General features: G+C 38.3%; 1 protein-coding gene across 4 annotated transcripts in view; it reads right to left on the bottom strand.

Annotated features, from left to right (window-relative positions):
• Positions 1-19,159, bottom strand: part of EXOC6 (exocyst complex component 6) — an 87,404-nt gene that overhangs the window by 30,744 nt on the left and 37,501 nt on the right. For 2 of the 4 annotated variants that reach the window (XM_053450083.1, XM_053450084.1), the window contains exons 15-19: positions 18,097-18,206; positions 13,568-13,679; positions 11,735-11,869; positions 9,745-9,924; positions 5,757-5,786 (exon numbers count right to left, since the gene is read on the bottom strand). In XM_053450083.1, coding sequence (XP_053306058.1) covers positions 5,757-5,786; positions 9,745-9,924; positions 11,735-11,869; positions 13,568-13,679; positions 18,097-18,206 — 567 coding nt within the window. The remainder of the gene's footprint in view (positions 1-5,756; positions 5,787-9,744; positions 9,925-11,734; positions 11,870-13,567; positions 13,680-18,096; positions 18,207-19,159) is intronic. The other 2 variants (XM_053450086.1, XM_053450085.1) reach the window with 1 other exon arrangement.

The raw sequence follows: 19,159 nt of genomic DNA, 5'->3' as shown, positions 1-19,159 counted from the left end.
AAACCAAAAGCACTGTGCAAACACATAAAATTCTATGCTTTTCCCTTTTCCCATCTATCTCTCCATCCATCTCTCCATACGTGGTCTCCTACTTAAAATAATAACAGAATACTGGAACCACTTACACCTCTGTGGGAAAGTCACTGGTCAATCAGCCTGAAGAAGCTCCTTTCCAACCAAGGCTGTTCTAGCAAGTTTTACCATAGGGGTTTCCATCTTGTGTTTACATAAGGGGTGAAGAATGGCCATGGTCTAATGGTCTAATGAAGCCCTGTGTCTTCATCAGCACCTCTTCACCCAAGGTCACAGAGGATAAAAAGAGCATTTCGTCCGGTTATACTTGCATTCTATGTGACCACTATCGTTACACTCCGATTTCACTTTTTTCCAAGTAACCTAATTGACCTAATGATCATTTTTTGTATAATTATGAATAAAACTCTGCCAATGGTGGTGAGTTATGTCTTTCCAAAATAAAACTTATTAGAGATCTATATCTGCTAATTTGTCCTATAGATCAGCTTATGTACCATGATTGGTAAATAATGTCATAAACAATCCTATACGCTTGTAGGGTACTATTATTTATACTCTATAAGCTATACTTCTTACAATCTGTACTATTTGAAGCCCACAGAAAAGATGCATTAAAGCCAAGTAGACCGCTCTGGATATCCAATCAAGCATCAAGGCAGATATAAGCCAGAGGGGCTCGGTGTTAAGTGTTAAAAATAACCCCTTTATTTCTACCCCCTAATGATTCTTGTTTAACATTACAAAGCTAATGTTATTTTCACAGCATGGCTTCTCTAGCCCTGAGGGGCAGCTCATATACATACGTAACAGAGGGGCTTCATCAGGAAAGGTCAACTGAAAGCTGAAGCTTATGAACAAGTATTATTGCAATAAACCCTCTCTCTGTGTTTATGTAGATGTATGCGCATTATCATACTCGGACTTTTAGTAGGTCTCGGTCATGGCTCGGTTCACCACTCTATCCATGTAACTAAAAATTCAGTTTTTCACCAAGCTAAGATTCCAATTTTACCCAAAAACAGAGCAGTCTGACACCATATAGAGATTGGGCAAACCCAATAAAGAAGACCTGAACAGAAAATTAATGACTTGGCGTACTTCTGATTCATGCTTCAATTTAATATTTTAGATATTTTAAAATGTCTTATTGTCTTAAACAGTGACAAAAACAGGAATTTCTTTCTGCAGAGTTTAGGAGTCAAACAGCCATATCTGGCAGCCATTAAATTATTACTTAAAGTTCTATGTAAAATAATAAAAAAATATTTACATGGCTTACTGGCTCCATGGATGTGTGGTACCCCAAAATAACATGGCTAAACCTGCACTCAAGCATCTCACCTCTTCTAGAATTAAGACCATTTGGAGAGGTAGTGATTTTCTAGAACTTCGTACATTAGACAAATTATTCAGAGTTTTTCATTTTTTCCCAGGGAGGGGGGTTTAATTGCAATTCCATATATGACCACTAGGGCATCTCGTTTATCAAGGACTTTGGGCAGGATTCACACCTTAAATGGACCCTTCCTTTGTTTCTTTCCTAAGTTGAGTTCAGAGTCCCATTAGATGACGTGAGATAACAGGTTACCATGCATTGAGGGTTTTGCGCTGCAAAGTCCTGGGGGAATTACTGCAAAAATCGCCTTTCTCCCCAGCTTTTGCAGTAACTCGCGTATTTATGACGTCATTACTGGTCATGTTGTGCAAACATCACAAAGACCGTGACGCAAATCAGCGCCCTATGTTTGAGCTTGAGCTTCTAGCTCCAAAAATTGGCGGAAAATAAGACTTTATGCCCTTTGAGAAATAAGTTTTGGGTTTTTTTTAATATACAATGTATCCATCTAACAAAATGGAAAGAAAAACTTGGGTATAGTTCCTTTTATCAACTTTGGCTGCTAAATGAATATTTGGCATCTCAAGTACTGGCTGAATAAAATACAAGTATCGCATCTCAATGAAAAAGAAAAAAAAACAAAACGCTTAAAATCTTTACCGATTTTATTTGGTTTATTGTCGCTTAACGATAGCGGCCTAAACTAAAACCATAGCAGCTGAAAACGATAATTAAATCCCAGAAACATATGTTGGGAATCGGACTTGCGGTTGAGAGCATGTGATCCCCGATTCTGAAACCTTTTGGCATATTTAACAAGAGTAAAATATAATCTCTCCCCCCCTTTACTTCTTATCATCCGAAGATCGAGATACGAATCCCTACTCTCTGGGGAGGGGGTAGCTATTAAGGATTTGTTAACCCTACGCTCAAACCGGAGTAGGGTCTTTGGTCTCTGAAAAGGTTAAGTCTAAAACTCAACGACTTGGATCTCTCGGGGAAGGGAAAAAAAAATCTAATTAGATTGGGATATCGCTGAGATTCTGATACGATCTTGTGAAAGATTAGACAAACAACAGAGATGCTAGCAGAAATTTGTAATAGCAGGGTTCCCTATGCCAGTAATTCATTCTGGTCATGGTTAAAATATGTACCGGCAGCTTTATCACTTTCTCATCAGCACATAATATTAAACCCCCAGCTCAAATACAAGCAAACACCCTTACTCGGAGCTTGCCTAGGAAAGGTCATTGTGTTCCTCATAATTCATCTTGTACTCCGGTGACATTTACTGTATTCCCAGCAAATTAATCCCATCCCGCAGAAGCCGGCGAGCATCCGTATTCAACTCCTTAGCAGCAAGAATGTTAACATACAATGCGATATTTTTTTTTCTAGCAAGAGTAAAACAAAATGAAACGGATAAAAACAGAAAGATTTACAAACGTTATCTAGGCAATCCTTTGCACCTAATGTATCGGTTCGTCTTAGTCTGTTAGCTCTAGTTTTGTCAGACCCTTTGAACGCATGGACTGTAAGGAGCGCTGCAGACATTGTTGGTGCTATATAAATAAAAGAAAATAAAAAAAATAAAAAGATAATAAAATAATAATAATAATAATTATAAAGATAATAATAATGTGGAAATAATGTGGAAAATGTAAATGGATGCCACATGATAATATCTCCAATTACTTTGTCCCGGTTAAATCCTAGCGTGGATCGTGTTGATCTCACATGAAGATCTTTAATTAATGATGCTTTCCTGGAACTTACAGACGAGGTGGGATTTCATATCATATGAGTACCTTCAATGGTGAATTGTATACTATAAGCTATAAACACTTCACGTAAGAAGACAATCATTCTTTCATCTTCAGACTGCATTATAGTATAGGATATTCTGGATTCTTTCCCCCACTTAGGGCTCCCCTGAAAATAATGTATAATCCTTTCTGTTATCATTCCCTGTAAAGTACGTTTATTTGAAATGCTATAAACTAAAATATTTAGCGCCATAATTTTTTAAAATATTGTTTTCACGTAACAAAATGAAGCTATCGATCTTTTTCCCCCAAAATGCATCACTAGTTATGACCTCCAAGAATGGGCAAAACTACCCTTTACTACAATTTGGTTAAATTATTTGTCTTCTATGATGTTGGTAAATACAACAAAGTGTTCTGCAATGAATGTTACATGATGTAAAAAAGGAATGCACAGAAATTTCCCAAAGATTCATTTTTTGATTAGAAAGAAGGCAAAAAAATGTTTACATTCGATAGCAATGGCCATTAAACTAGGCCTCGAGAATAAGCAATCCCTTCTGGAAATAGGGAACAACCAATTCTATTTCACTTTAGAGAGAGGGTGGTAGATAAATGGAACAACCTCCAATCAGAAGTGGTAGAGGTTAATATAATAAAGCCATTTAAACACATATGGAATAGAGATGAAGCTATCCTGAATCTAAGACAAGATTAAGGCTTTGTGTCTCTACATCAGGGAAGGCAAGCTAGGTGGACTGAATGGGTATTATCTGCTGTCAAAATTAGCTATTCCTGGTGGCACAGGGCAGCACGCATGCTGGACCATAGGTCGTCCAAGAGGCTTGGTTGGAAAGCCACCATTGCAGTTGGGGAATGAGGTAGATACTCGTAAGGGAGTTACCCACAAGCATCACGTTTTGGGCTCCCAAAGGAACACAGACCAATGTAAGATCTGGTGGACCCAACTGTGGGATGAAAGACAAGCAAGAAAGCAGGTGCACGCTACCTTTTTTCAAGTACATGTCCCAGGAAAGTGCTGCTCTCAGATACGGGTGTAGGTCTCCACCCAGATTTAAGGCTAAATGTCTCAGATATGCGTTGAAGTAACGTTAGGTTATCTAATTAAACAGGTCAAGTTTCAAGAAGGCCACCATCGTCCTTAGACAATACATCAGCGGTACTTACTGCAGGTAAACTCAATGAAAGTATAAAAATCAATGGAATTAACACATTGGGGCAATGGAATAAGGAACCACCAAGGGCATCTTTAAAGGGAGTCTTGATAGGCGGTTTGTGTTTTTCCAACCAAGACATTATAAATAACATGGTGCTTCCTCCAAAGGCTTCAAATGAATAAGCCACGTTATGTCATGGCCTGAATGCGCCCCTCATCTTGCCTTACAATAACACTTTGGTTCTGGCGGCCCCCAATCCACTGCCTGTGCTTTTTTTAGCGTATGAGTTCCTCCACATAAAAAAGAGCTGGGCAACATTGGATTATGTTATTTTTTTTAAGTTTACAGCACAATGCAGGGCGAAAAAACAAACCGCTAAATATCAATATTCAAAATAACTAATTGAAATTAAATTCCCTTATTTTTTTCAAAAATCTACTTGCAAGTATGTCATGTAATGGGAAAATCCTGCAAAACCTAGACCAATAAAGACAGTTGATGTCTTTCTTTTGTATATTAAATGCTGTGGCTCGGAATAGATTCTTTTATCCTGTTCTTCTATGCTTATTTTTTTAATAGATTATATTTGGTTTATTTGGACCCTCTTACTGGGCTGAAGATGAGGACAGATGTATCCCTGTAGATGGTCGGATTGATATCAACGCAGCAATATCTCTTTCCAAGAGCACAGAACTCGGGTACAAAGCTTATAAAGAGGATAACGAACGTAGATGTTGTACTGTTTGAGTTAGAACGTCTACTGTATGGCTCGGGTTCCCAGTTGAAGTCTGGAGGGTGGGGAAAAACAGTATTCTACTGATGGAACTTTTTCACATGATAGTTTTTTAAAGTTACTAATGACCCAACTTTTCTAAATTAGAATTAATCTGAATGTAAAGGGAACAATCCCAAGTGTGAGAAGGAACTGCAAATGGCGATTGCTCTTGTGTGTAAGTTCACAATGACAAACTTCACCCCATATGGCCTACCGTTAAACATTAATCAAGACGTTGGAACCACTGAAGGCGGCGGGATGGAGACACTGGAGCTGAAGATGGCCATGTCAATTTAATTTAAAGAGTTCTGTGATCCTACCAACGATGGTAAGATATCTCTTAGATTTTACGCAAAACCTACTGGTCCCGTCCCAGCAAAAATCAAACACGGAGTCAGCCGAAGTGGTCTCCGCATCAGCAGCCAACATGTACGTTAACAAGTTCCTAAACAAACCCATTGTCTGGCACATATCCTTGAAAACCGACTCCGAATACCAAGGGTCCGTGACCTTTTTCAACTAAAACCCATATGTAAGAATTGTTAGTATAAGCCATGGCAGGTATGTGCTAGACTGTGTATACGCATGAGAGAGGCAGACAGCTGCTGCAAGCCACCCATTACAAGTCAATTAACCAGCGTGTTTGCCATCTTGCTGTTACTTACCGACATAGCTCCGTGGTCATTGCTGTTATTCTGAAGAGGAGACCAGCAGAGCAATCAAAACACAAAAAAAGGTAGAAAGGTAAAGAGCAAAGAAACATTAGAGGCAGTAAGCAGGAAAAGGGCAGCAGTGAGCAGGCGTACATTTACTTGGTGTTAAAAGGATGGTAAACGCTCGGGACCATTGCCATGAAGTGGAGGGCTTACCCGTCGGAGCTCTAAAACTGATTATGAGGTTGCCGAACAATAGAGACAAACTGCTCTGTTAAACTTGCATCCCAAGTATCTCATGTACCCCCTGCCCCCTATCCTCCGCTGATGCCCCTCTTTCCTAGGAGCTCAGAATGGTTGCTGGGTATGAGGGTATAACGGGGTTCTACAGCGCTAAACCCCCCAATAATGTGTGTGTAGAGACCGCATGAAATGGGTTTGTAAATGAAACATTGTAAAAAAAAACACATTATTCCTCTAATTATTCTACTCTTTTACATGGATCTTGATAACATGACTTAAAACCACGCAAAAACCTTCAGTAAAGCCCTACTAGCCACAAGAACTACACCTCAATAGTAAAATGCCCCGAGGCAAGTTAGGAGGCAATATTTAAGATTTGCAAAGACGACGTATGAAAGAAACCCGAAGAAGTTTGGGCCTCACAGGTACCCTGAAAGAGATTTGCCTTTTTTCCCATAGTAAGGATTGGAATTTTCCCCTCTGTTTCGTAGCAATGGTCCTGGTGTTTTTTAACGTTTTTATTTGAAGCATGGTATTTATCTATCAAGATGACATTTATTAAAAAAAAAAAATGTTACAAAAGCCAAATTCTATTAAGAGAAAAAATTATAGTAATTTAGTTTTTGGTGTTTTTTTTTCCCCATACCACGCGTCATAGAGAAGTGAGGGTTTAATTAAATGTGTGTTATCGGGCCAAAACCGTCTAATTAAAAATATCTGAAAGAGCACAAAACATGTTGTTAATTTTCAATATTCCATCAGTGAATAAAAACGTTTTATGGAAACCCAGATTTCGTATTGATCATGGAGATAACAAGTCAGTTTTTTATATAACATGTCTTGATAGATAAACCCCAAACATGAAATCTGATAATACAATCTGAACTAATTAAAAGGAAATAAAATAGATGACATCACAATTATTCCATATTTAGAAGAATGCTTTAGCTACAAAGACTGTAAATATAAGCAAAATATTATATCCTGAAAAAAACTATCACACACTTGATTCATTACTCATTCCAGCCGTTGCATGAGGCTCAACAAAATGCGGCTTCTTTCAAACTGATCCTCTGTATTTGGTGTAAATTATTGCAAACTTTATAGAAAATATGATAATAATAATAATAATTATAAATTACTTAAATATATTAATTACAATAATGAAAATAATAATAATAAATTTATAAAATAATGAAAATAATAATAAAAATAAAAATAATTATAGATTACTAAAATATATTAATTACAATAATGAAAATAATAATAATAAATTTATAAAATAATGAAAATAATAATACAAATAATAATATAATTATAGATTAATAAAATATATTAATTTCAATAATGAAAATAATATTATAAATAACTAAAATATATTAATTACAATAATGAAAATAATGAAAAATAATAATAATCTGTCCACAAATTATTAAAAATACGCAATCTACCAATTTTATTTAATCTGCCTTGAAACTGAATTTTCTCACGTATATATTTGTTTTTACCAGTAAATGTATGGTGGTAATCGCTGTGAGTTGCAACAACACTCGCAGGACACTTGCTGGAATTTGCTTGCTTTCATTTTCCTAAGAGGGTTGTAGATATGTGGAACAGCCTCCCAGCAGAAGTGGTAGAGGCTAATACAGTGAGGGGATTTAAACATGCATGGGGCAGGCATATGGCTCCTGAATCTAAAACGAGACCGAAGACTGATAAAGCAGGAAAAACGGGTGACTAGATGAGGCAGATACGTCTCTAATAACGTGGCCACCCACAGTCTCGTTCTAATCTACCACTCGCTCTGCCAAGGATGCCATCGTATGATTTCTGTTCGTGGAGCGTATGGATACGATCGCGCTGAATTCTCCCACGCCCATATGCCACAATATCACCCAGCTCTGCCAGGACACTCTCTACAGTGCCAGGCGGGTGAACATGCTGCTAGCCTAGGGAAGGGTTAACAGACACATGCTGCATAACGCTGCCGAGAAGCTGCAGCTGCCCAACTAAAGTTTTGCTTCTAGGAGTTTAAACCAAGAATTTGCCGCCCGATCAAACCCATCCAGCCCGTCTAGCATGCCCGTTTTTCCTTAAAGACACATGGAATTTGCCGGCAGATCAGCCCTATTTGGCCCCATCTAGTCTGCCCGTTTCTGCTGCTGTAAACAGCCTCCCAGCAGAAGAGGTAGAGGGTAATACATTGTAGGGATTTAAAGCCTGGGATAGGCATACTGCTCCTGAATCTAAGACGAGACAGACGACTGATGAAGGTTTATGCAGGAGAAACGGGCAACCAGATGGGGCCAAATTGGTCTGATCTGCCGGCAAGTTCCCTGCTTCTAACTTCTAAAGGCCACCCGTGTATTTAAGTGGTGTTAATTAGTAAATATTAGCAGTCTGTCGCATCCGAGTCACAGTCTGCTAACTCCAGGTTTCCTACTCGGTAAATAAATCATGGAAGTTGTTAAGTGGACCTTCCACAAGTGGCTTCCAAAAAAACCCTGACCCCAAACACTAGTGAAAGCTCGACACAGACGTGCCAAGAAAACCAGCCATCCAACATCAGGAGAGCTGTTCTAAAGATGATGAAACCTGCCAGAGCGGGGGCTTCCGGCGGGGGCCACGGTACAGCGCACGATGTTGAGCGTCATGCAAAGGCTGGAAGAGCTTTTCCAAAAGGTTTCAAATAGCTTGCGTCTAATGGGCAAGCGGCCATTTTTTCTCTAATTCACACATAAAGTTTACATGTTGCTGAGCACCCCCTATACAACACTCACAGGGGTCTATAAACGTAACAACGCGTCTCACACCCTACGCGGTCGCGCTATGGTCAGCAACATATAGAAGTCCCCATAAAAAATGGCCAACACTGGAACCCTATTGGATTTATAACCCAGAAGCCGCAGAGAAAGACGCGAGGAGAAGGTGCCCGGTTGCCCCGGTGTATAGGGGGGGGCTTCTTCAAAGTCTATAGGTATGTTACACCTGCAGCAGGTTAATCAGGCCGTAAAGGTTAAGACAGGTTAGTCAGGACCTGCAAGCAGATAAACAAGGAGCAGTCTGCCATAAAACCTGACTATTTGCCGGCTACCATATCGCCTGTTACTGTGCTTAGAATAAACAGGAACGGCCTCTGATAGCCGCAGGTCACATAATTCTCCTTCTCAGAAACATTTACCCCATACTCTACACCTCTCATTTCTCTAGTTAGATATATTGTGCTATCATACTTCTATTTAAAAAATTATTACACTATGGGCCGTACTCACTCAACCAGGAGAGTGAAATATTTTTGCTCCCTGATTAAACTATACATTATGCAGGGCCTGCTCAGAAGTTCGTGCTGGAGAAGCACGGTGGGGTTGGTCCTTCGCAAAGTACAGTGTAATCTAATGTAAGGAAGTTGTACCTTACTGAGGGTGGTAGATAAATAAGAGTGTTCTCTATTGATACATTCCTATTTCTCTCAGTTTCATCTAAAAGAATGTATAGATTATTCTGCCAGAAAGTGGCGGCGGATCCTTGTTAAAAGCAGGAGAAATTAAGACAGCAGAAAAAAAAACAAAACTTTAATTATCTAGGCAGAAAAAATTAAAAAAATAACGATCACCCTGTCTAGATGACGTCTTCTTAATACCCAACCTGGTGAAACTCTCAAAAAGAAACATAAACAAACAGAAAAAGAACAGAAAATGTAAAAGCGACTGATACGTATGAAACGAGTTTACAGAACTCGGCAATTCTGTCAACTTACAGGCAAATTGGTAAATACTTGAAATGTGCTTCGTAAAAAATTAATCAGATCCATTAGGTATCCGCTGGCTCTTCCGTCCGGCTCCGACATAGTCCAATCATAGTCGGCCAACTGGATAAATTCATCAATTTTTTGGTTAAGTTTGGTGTATATTTCTTCTTCTGCCGCATGCCTTGCATCCTATAAAAGACAGAACATATATAATGCATGTGTATGTATATATATATATACACAAACACATGCTACCGTTCCAACTTTTGGGGTCACTTATAAAAAAAAAAAAAAAAGCAGATTTTGTCCATTAAAATAACATGAAATGGATCAGAAATCCAGCACAGACAGGGTTAATGTTGTAAATGACTATTGTAGCTGGAAACGGCTGATTTTTGATGGAATCTCTTCAGAGGCGTACAGAGGCCCTTTATCACTCCCATCACTCCTGTGTCCCAATGGCCCTTTATCACTCCCATCACTCCTGGGTTCCAATGACCCTTTATCACTCCCATCGCTCCTGGGTTCCAATGGCCCTTTATCACTCCCATCGCTCCTGGGTTCCAATGGCCCTTTATCACTCCCATCACTCCTGTGTTCCAATGGCCCTTTATCACTCCCATCACTCCTGTGTTTCAATGGCTCTTTATCACTCCCATCACTCCTGTGTACATTCTGTCCGCTGATCCAAGTTTAAGTTTAAAAGGCTAATTGATCGTTAGAAACCCCTTTTGCAATTATGTTACAGCCAGAAATGTCTTTTTTTTCTAAGAAAACAGCTAAGAGACCCCAAACTAAACATTAGTGTATTAGTGGGTTTGTCCTTAAAACTATATGAAAAAAAGGATTTCGCTCCAAATTTCCGTACTTCTTTGACATGATATATTGAAACTTGATTTTAAATTTAGATCTACGATGGTAAAGCTCATTAGCGAAGCTTTAGAGGTAATTAATCTATGTGACACAGATAAGGCAGTAATTCAGTTACCTTCCAAATGTCAACCCATCCTTTACGTGTGATCAGAATGCCTAAACTATCCAGCGAGCCATAGATCATCTCTAAAAGCTTCTTAATCAGTAAAACAGGTCTTGAGGCGGAAGCCTGTGTGATACGCACTGATCTCAAAATGTTTCAATGTAGAAATTCATAATGAGAATGATAAAAAACAGTTGTTTCAAGTAAAAAAAAAAAAAGGGATATTTAGATCTACATAAATAAAAAATCAATGGGTTTTTCTTTTGTGGGATATATTGTAATATTGTAAGAAATTGTAAGTAGTCTTGCAGTTTACCAATCTACAATAATTTTAGGATTTTGAGAATTTTACATTTTAATAACTAAACTAAGAACTAAACAATTAGATTTTTTTTAGTATTTTGATAATTTAGGATTTTAATAACTAAATTCAGCTAAAGATGGGTTAGGGGTTAATTTTAACCCTAAACCACATGTATATTTTAAGATATATTTTATTTTGTAAAAAAAATTAAAATCTTAATAAAACACAGAAAAATACCAAAAATTAAACTGTGCTTTAATAAAACAAAAATTTTTAATGGTCGCCAGTCTTCAGAGAACCAATGGCAACTTAGGGGATCATCCCATGAAGAGGGCCGCAAGATGTCGGTTTCTTGGACCGCAATCAGGACCAAAAATTCTCTCTCTTTTCTATGCAATAAGGATGAAGGAAAACTAAAATACCAAAACCTTGTAGGGTCTTTCTAGCCTCTGTTAATTTTTTTTATTATTATTATTAATGTAATTATTTAATTATTAATTCTAATATTTTTACCTTTTGTTTAATGACACAGAATATTATTTGCTCATTAAAATAAAATATTACTATAAATATAAATATTTATGTATGTATATATATATATATATATATATATATATAAAAATATAAAGAGAGACAGGCAGATGGTGTGGTTTATATACTGTGGGTTCTCGGGGATGATTCCACGTGTAGGAGCTTTAACGGAGTCCGGCGTCACTTACTTTGAAGGTAGACAGACAGTAGAGCCTCGCCGTGTGCACGGTCTCGGGCGAGACGTTGGTAATGTTGGTTATAAAGTCTTCCAGGTATTTACAGGCCTGCTCCAGGTGTGTGGTGTTTATAATGATCTGCACCAGCTACAAAGTGAAAAGCAGAGACATCCGGTGAGAGGCGTCACCCACCCGGTTCCACCTGATTTTAGAGAGACTATCGTGGGTTAGCGGTAATTAGAGCGTTGGAGGATAAGACCGGTGTTAATCATTCGCTTCCTCCAGGATGAAACTCACGGGAGTTCAAAGGAAGAAATGGCTGGAAGGCAGTTTAAAAAGTTAAAAAACAATGATTAAGGGCTGCCAATCTGTAGGCTTTTGGTAAAGTAAATATGTCCTTTTCTAAGTACCGACATTGAGGCATATTTATTGCCTGCTTACACTCACTGAGCCTCAATCACACGGTACATATAACCAAGTACACATACTCACTGGCCCCCTCACACATCCAGCACATATAACCAAGTACAGATACTCACTGAGCCCCCTTACTCATACAGTACATATAAGCCAGTACAGACGCTCACTGAGCCCCCCTCACTCACACAGTACATATAACCAAGTACAGACACTCATCGAGCCTCCCTTACTCAGTCTACTTATCTGAGTACAGACGCTCACTGAGCCCCCCTCACTCACACAGTACATATGACCCAATGGTAAGGGTCTGGCTCTGTCGCCCATCACTTTGCCCCTTCTAGAGAGTATACACTGAAATGGATTAGTGGTAAGCAGCCACTCCACTGCATGGTTGGAGTAACGTCAGGATAAGTCATCGCTACCGGCTGCTAATACAGATTTGTCCTCCCCTCTCATCGTGCCACATGCCAGCAAACATCCGACACAGCAGTGAAAAAGAAACTGTTAAAGAAAACACTAATGTGCTAGTGTTCCTACAGAGTTACTAGCCTTTAAACGGTCAACGCAATTGTTGCCAAGTTTGGAATCAAGCTCATACTTGCTAATACAAATACTTTCACTTAAAGAAAGAAAGTATTTGTATTAGGCTGGAAGAGAGAATGGCAAGGAGTGTGATTAGGCTGGAGGTAGGAGAAGGGCAAGCTGTGTGATCAGGATGGAGTGAAGAGAAGGGCAAGCTGTGTGATAAGGCATGGATGAATGAGGGCGAAGGGAAGGGAGTGTGATGAGGCTGGGGAGGGGACACCAGGATGGAAGAAAGGAGGGCATGGAATGTGATCCATTATGTAGGAGGGAAGGAAGGGCAAGATATAACACCAGGCATGATGGGAAGCAGAGATGGGCAGAAAGGTGGATTCATAAAACAGAAAGGAAGTGTGACCAAACTGGGAAAGGAATAGAAGGGCAGTGAGTGTGTTCCAGGATAGGGGGGAAAAGAGACAAGGGCAGGGAGTGTTCCTGGATGGAGGAGTGAGAAAAGGACAGGGAGTATGATCCAGGATAGATGAAAGAGAGAAGAGCAGGAAGTATGATACAGGATGGAGAAGAAAGAGAAGGACGGGGAGTGTGATTAGGCTCGATGAGAAAGGAAGATGGGCAGTGTGACAAGGATGGAGTGAATAGCACCGAGTGTTACCTCGGTTCAAGAGACACGAAGAGCCAGTGATGACCATTGAGAATGACAGAAAGCAAGGTGACGGAGAAAAAAGTGGCAGAGAAGTAAGCCGAGTTCAAAAAGAGAGATAGTCACGTATATATAACATAAACATAAGCACAGGACATGTCTTTTAGTATCATGACCTATAATATTTGCTGCTACATTATTACTGAAATGAACGCAGTATCTCTAATCAAAGCATTACTTACTTCAGTCAAACCGATGTGTGGTTTCCTTATGAGGTTTTGCAAACAGCTGCTTAGGGTTCTAGTGAGAAGTAAATTTGTAGATTTTCTAAGCATATCATCTATTTCTGTAGAGCTGTAAATCAGAAGAGACATGAGTAGCAAGAAAACAGAAGAACACACATCTAACAAAATCGACAAGTTATTTAACGGAGTACCAGGCAGCGGCCGATTCAATCCAACTACCTTGCCACACTCTTGTAATTAAATGAAGCATTGCAAACATTATTCCCAGTACTACTCAATACTCCCACAATTCCCAGAAACATTTATGTAATCATGTAAAGTTCTGCCTCATTCAGATTTTTGCCGGGAACACTCAATTGTCACGTGACACAAAAGCTGGCATTGATAGGCTGTTGCCGTACAAACTGGAAAAGCCTCCAAAAACTTTCTGTGTGGTTTTTGTGATTAAACCTTTAGAGCAAAATAATACAATTATAGATCTCATAAAGATAATTTGCTTAGCGTACAGAAAATTGCGATTCTCTGTCTAAGTGGAACATCACCTTCAAAGTGAAGAACTGTGAATAATTGGCGGGATGACACAGGAGCATTGCCTTGTACTGAATATTGTCTCTGTTAGTGACAGCAGATTATAAACTATTATTGGACTACCAGTACTATTACCCACAGCCGGACTGGCAATGACGGCGCGGACCCGGCACTTTAAGGCCAGCGGTCGCTTGACGTGGCTGTCGGCTGGATAAGTGACGTTTTTATGCTCACTAAGTGGCCGGGCCTGTCCAGACGACTGCTGTAGCACCCAATCTGCCGTTGAAGCCAGATGGCAAGTACGTGCCTGCCTCAACCTTAAGCTAGCCTTTAATAAAAGCTGGCAGTAGAAACTGAAAAAAATCTGATCTACAGCGGAAAAAATAAATTAATAAAAGAAAATTCTTTATTGTGAAAGAAGACAAAAATGCATTCAGAGGACAAGAGATTTAAATGTAGTGCTGCGCTATAGGAAGTATAAATATTACTCAGAAATGTTGCAAATTCCCGCTTCTTGTATTATTCGGATCATATGTAAGTAGAATAAGCCTTTAGCTCTACTGCAAAGCCACGCAGAGCTAATAACAGGCCAGGCGTGTAGAATAATAATAATAATAATAATAATAAGGCTATGCTGCTCTTATTCTGGGATGGAAGAGGAATATTCGCTATGAGAAAAGAGATAAGGTTTACTATTTTTTATAATCTCCGGCACGGGGGATCTGTAAAGTCCGACATCAGACGGAGCTCCAAACTATGGGGTCTATAGTTTGCAGGAGAAATCTTCATCATGGTTTTAATTTCACAAAATCCTCAGAAATGAAAAATGTATCCAACAAGCAACATTATTTACCCCTGAATACCCTGGAACCATTACACATTTTTTTTTTAAATGTGTATTTTAAGATTATGCATTTACTGACTTAGATAGATAGATAGTGTATTGTCAAATGTATTTTAAAAAAAAATGTCAAGAATCTATCTAAATACCATCCTCAAACATCTAGGAAATGATATTCGATTACCTAAAGTACTATATATATATATATATATATATATATATATATATATATATATATATATATATATATATATATGGTATTTGCTTATTAAACTAAATGGTTGTTTAGGATACAGAAATGCCATGTTTTGTTTTATGGTAAACCATATGAACACTTTGTGTCTGTAGAAAAGATATCTCCTGCTACAACTGAGTGGGTCATTCTCTGATCTGCAAAGATTAATACCAAAATATATGCACCATCTATGAATTGCCCGATCGGATCTTATATGAGATTTCTCTTTTCCTATATTCTAAAAATGCAGAATATTGCAGACAGATTCGCGGAGAAAGAGAAGCGTTTCCGCACCTGCAATATTCTGGCCACTTGGGAGTACTTCCGCAAACTGGAGGAGCCACGGTGAGCCACACGCGGGCAGCCTCTCCCCCGTTCCTCCAATCAATTGAGAGGGTGCGCGCAGAGGTCCCTGCTTGCGGAAGCGCTCCGGAAGGCCTAGTTAGTGGAGCTAGGATACCAAGGAGGAGGGGACGAAGAAAGACGAAAGTAGATAGAAGAGCAAGAAGAGGAAAGAGAAGAAATAGAGCTGCGGAAAAGGAGTGAAACAGAAGCGGTCAGCAGAGAAGAGGGAGACACAGACAGAGAGAGTGAAAGAGAGTAAACGAGAGTGCATGAGAGAGTATGAGAGAGTGTGTGAGAGCGAAGAGTGAAGGTGAGCGACAGCAGATTTTGTTTTCAAAAGGAAAAAAACCTCAGAATTTTTTCTGAACCAAAAGCGCTGCGGATATGATATTGTTGGCGCTATATAAATGTAAGATCATAATAATAATAAAAATAATAATAAGAAAAAAAAATAAAAGATAATAATAAGAAAAAATAATAATAGCGTACCTATTCCCGGCTATTTAAGCATGATGATTAGCGCAGTAGTGTATACAGGATACTTTACAAACATCAGCACACCTTTTGCTTGGCATTAAGACACACTTGCAATTGTTTGTCTACCTTTGACAAGGTAGTTAGCGGTGTTTTCTTTTTTTTTTCTTTCTACGTGTGTTTTGTTAGTAAATATTTGCGGTTTGGGTCAAAAGGTTACTCGTTAGTATGTGTAAATTGTTTGGTGGGTCAATTAAGGATGTGTGAATCTCCAGCCATTTACATTCATTAACAGATAGGAATTAGCAGATAAACTGTCAGTGGCTGCTAGGCTGTTTTCACGCTGAGCGTTCAAATGTTATTCTATCTGATTTAAAACAGAGCTGCAAAAAAAAATTAAATGCGTATCACAAAGGAACGGGTTAATCTACTCACACAAAAACAAACACATTTAATGCGGCAAAGCCGAGGTCTCGCTGTATTGTACAGTCGTATAAATGGCGCTTTTTCTAGCGTCACGCGAGAAGCCTATTGTATCTTAGGATATGAATTGCATAAAAATTCTGGGTTATTTCTTATGATATTTTTAAAAAGATAATATTAATATATCTGATTGTGTGAATACCTTACATATACTATTATACTATACTATTATTAATTATTATTATTATTTATACTCCTATATTAATTCTGGAAAAAAAATAATATAAATATATATATGTATGTATTATCATATAACATCTATAATATTCCTGCAATTGAAAACAAAAATCGATATATATATGTTAATATATAACATTAATCATGGAAATATTTTAATGTTAATAATTTATAATGTATATCTTTCAGCTAAGAAAAAATATTTTGATATCATGTTATATAATATAGAATAGAATATTATATAATATGTAAAAAAAAGGGGTTGATTATTAAACTTGGAAATACTTTATAATAATCGTAATAACAATATATGTTTGTTATTACACCACATATACCATATACAAAGATTTTTTATAGGATTTTTAATACATTAATACATATTTTTGTGTGAGCATAACATATACTGTATATATATATATATATATATATATATATATCTAAATCTTGCAATAAAAAAAAATATGTCGATATTATATACGTTATCTACACATAATGTATATGACCCTGATTTCAATTTATTTAAAAAAAAAATGTATTCCACACCAAATAATGTAAACCATTAACACCCTCCTTAATTTTGCTAAGTTTATAATAATTGTGCTACATTGTGCTTGGAAAAGTTCCAAATGCCATGAAGATGGATAGACAGGCACTACTAAGAAATGCTGAAGACCTCCACACTTTCACAAATGTAACAATTGTATGAAGGTCACAGAGTACAGAATTAAATGTCGTTTCCATGAAATGATTCATTGTTTCCAGAACAAATAACATTCGAATCCCATTAAAAACAATTTAGCTGTAACGATCTTGTAACATGCAATTTAAGATATCAGCATATACCCAAAAATCTGAAGAAACTGTTGGGAACCGGCCATGCCAGGACCCGTTGTTACTCTGTATAAGCTATAACGATACAAAGACATACAATTGGATCCAGCAGAGGAGAAATGTTAGAACAAGAGGCTATAATTTAAAACTAGAGAGCCCAAGAGATGTAATGCACGGAAGGTTTACTTTACTGAGAGGGTGATAGATATATGGATCAGCCTCCCAGCAGAAGTGGTAGAGGTTAATACAGTGAGGGAATTTAAACATACATGGGATAGACATATTGCTCCTGAATCTAAGATGAGACCAACGAATGGTTAAGGTTTGAGTCTTTACAGCAGGAAAATAGGCAAATAAGGCAAAGTCTAGGTTTCTATATGTTTCATTCACCATTGCTTAAGACTAGAAGATGTAGACTTAATGGACTGACTTTATAAAGCGCTGTATAATTATTTGTTATAATCATTAGAGAAGGAGCGGGCTTGGTGTCCCACATCATGATGATGTCTTATAAGACACGGGCCCCAGTGCCCCCACGGATGAAGTGGGACAAAGGAAGGAAGACCACTGTATGCCTGGCTCTAAGATGGATGGTCTTGAGTTGATACTTGCCTTCGATAAAGGGATTCAGAAAACTTAAGGCTCGCATAAATGAACTCCTTGACCTGCGTGTAGATCTGAGGAACGGACTGCGACATCGGGAGTTTCTTTGGAAATGGATGCTGAGAAAGGAACAGAAACACGCATTAGTTTCCCATCCAAGTGTTGGTCCGCACCTATATACTGGCATACGGTATACAGTATATAACATCATTATTAACTATGGATTAGAAAAGCACACGCAGAGGCAGATTCACATTTATTTGCCGTATTGGAAAGCTAAATAAAACCTGTATGGCTCATTAACCCTGTAAGTGGCTATTCTTTCTCCTAAACATATTGGACGGGACATTGATATCAATTCACTAAAGCTGACAGGAGAATTGACTTCATTATACATTATGAAGGACTAACCTAAGTGGACTCCTGCTGCAGGGCCGACCCTGTATAATGTATAGTTAAATCAGTTAGATTTCTCCTTAACCGTTGAATTATGCATTATAATATATTTACGAATGATGAATGGTGAGGTGAAGAGCTGGAATACAACTCTCCTGCAAACTGGCAACTCTCCCTTTAGTGAATAAGCCCTGGATATGTATATTGTATATTTCCTTTAATCAACAAAATCACTGGAAGTTAGATCATCGCCTTGAGAATTAATAGCGTAACGGCTGGCAACGCAATTGGTGGCTAACGTTCTGATAAAACCAGGACCATATCACGTCCATGATATTATTGCATCACGTGGATGTCCTTCACACGTTTTCTTCCTCCCGTTTCCCAATCAACAACTAATTACATGACACAATGCCCTGCATTTGCATAAGTTGGAGATAATGAGACCTAACCGTAGCCCCGTTTGATAACATCTACACCAATGTCTCATTAAGCCTCTTCCAATGCCTAAGTGACATGATGCAGGCAGGAAAAGCTTCTTGCCCGGGGTATGTAATCAGATGAGAACAGCCCTGGCACATTAAAACAGAAGCAGGCAATTCCCAGCTGCCAATGGACGGCAGTTCCCAGGAGCCTCCAGTAACCATCAGCCATCTAGAACCTTACAGAACATTGC

The sequence above is a fragment of the Spea bombifrons genome, chromosome 11, assembly GCF_027358695.1.
Source record: "Spea bombifrons isolate aSpeBom1 chromosome 11, aSpeBom1.2.pri, whole genome shotgun sequence".
NCBI lineage: Eukaryota > Metazoa > Chordata > Amphibia > Anura > Pelobatidae > Spea > Spea bombifrons.
The sequence above is the reverse complement of the archived record's forward strand: the minus strand, read 5'-3'. Positions and strand labels throughout refer to the sequence as shown.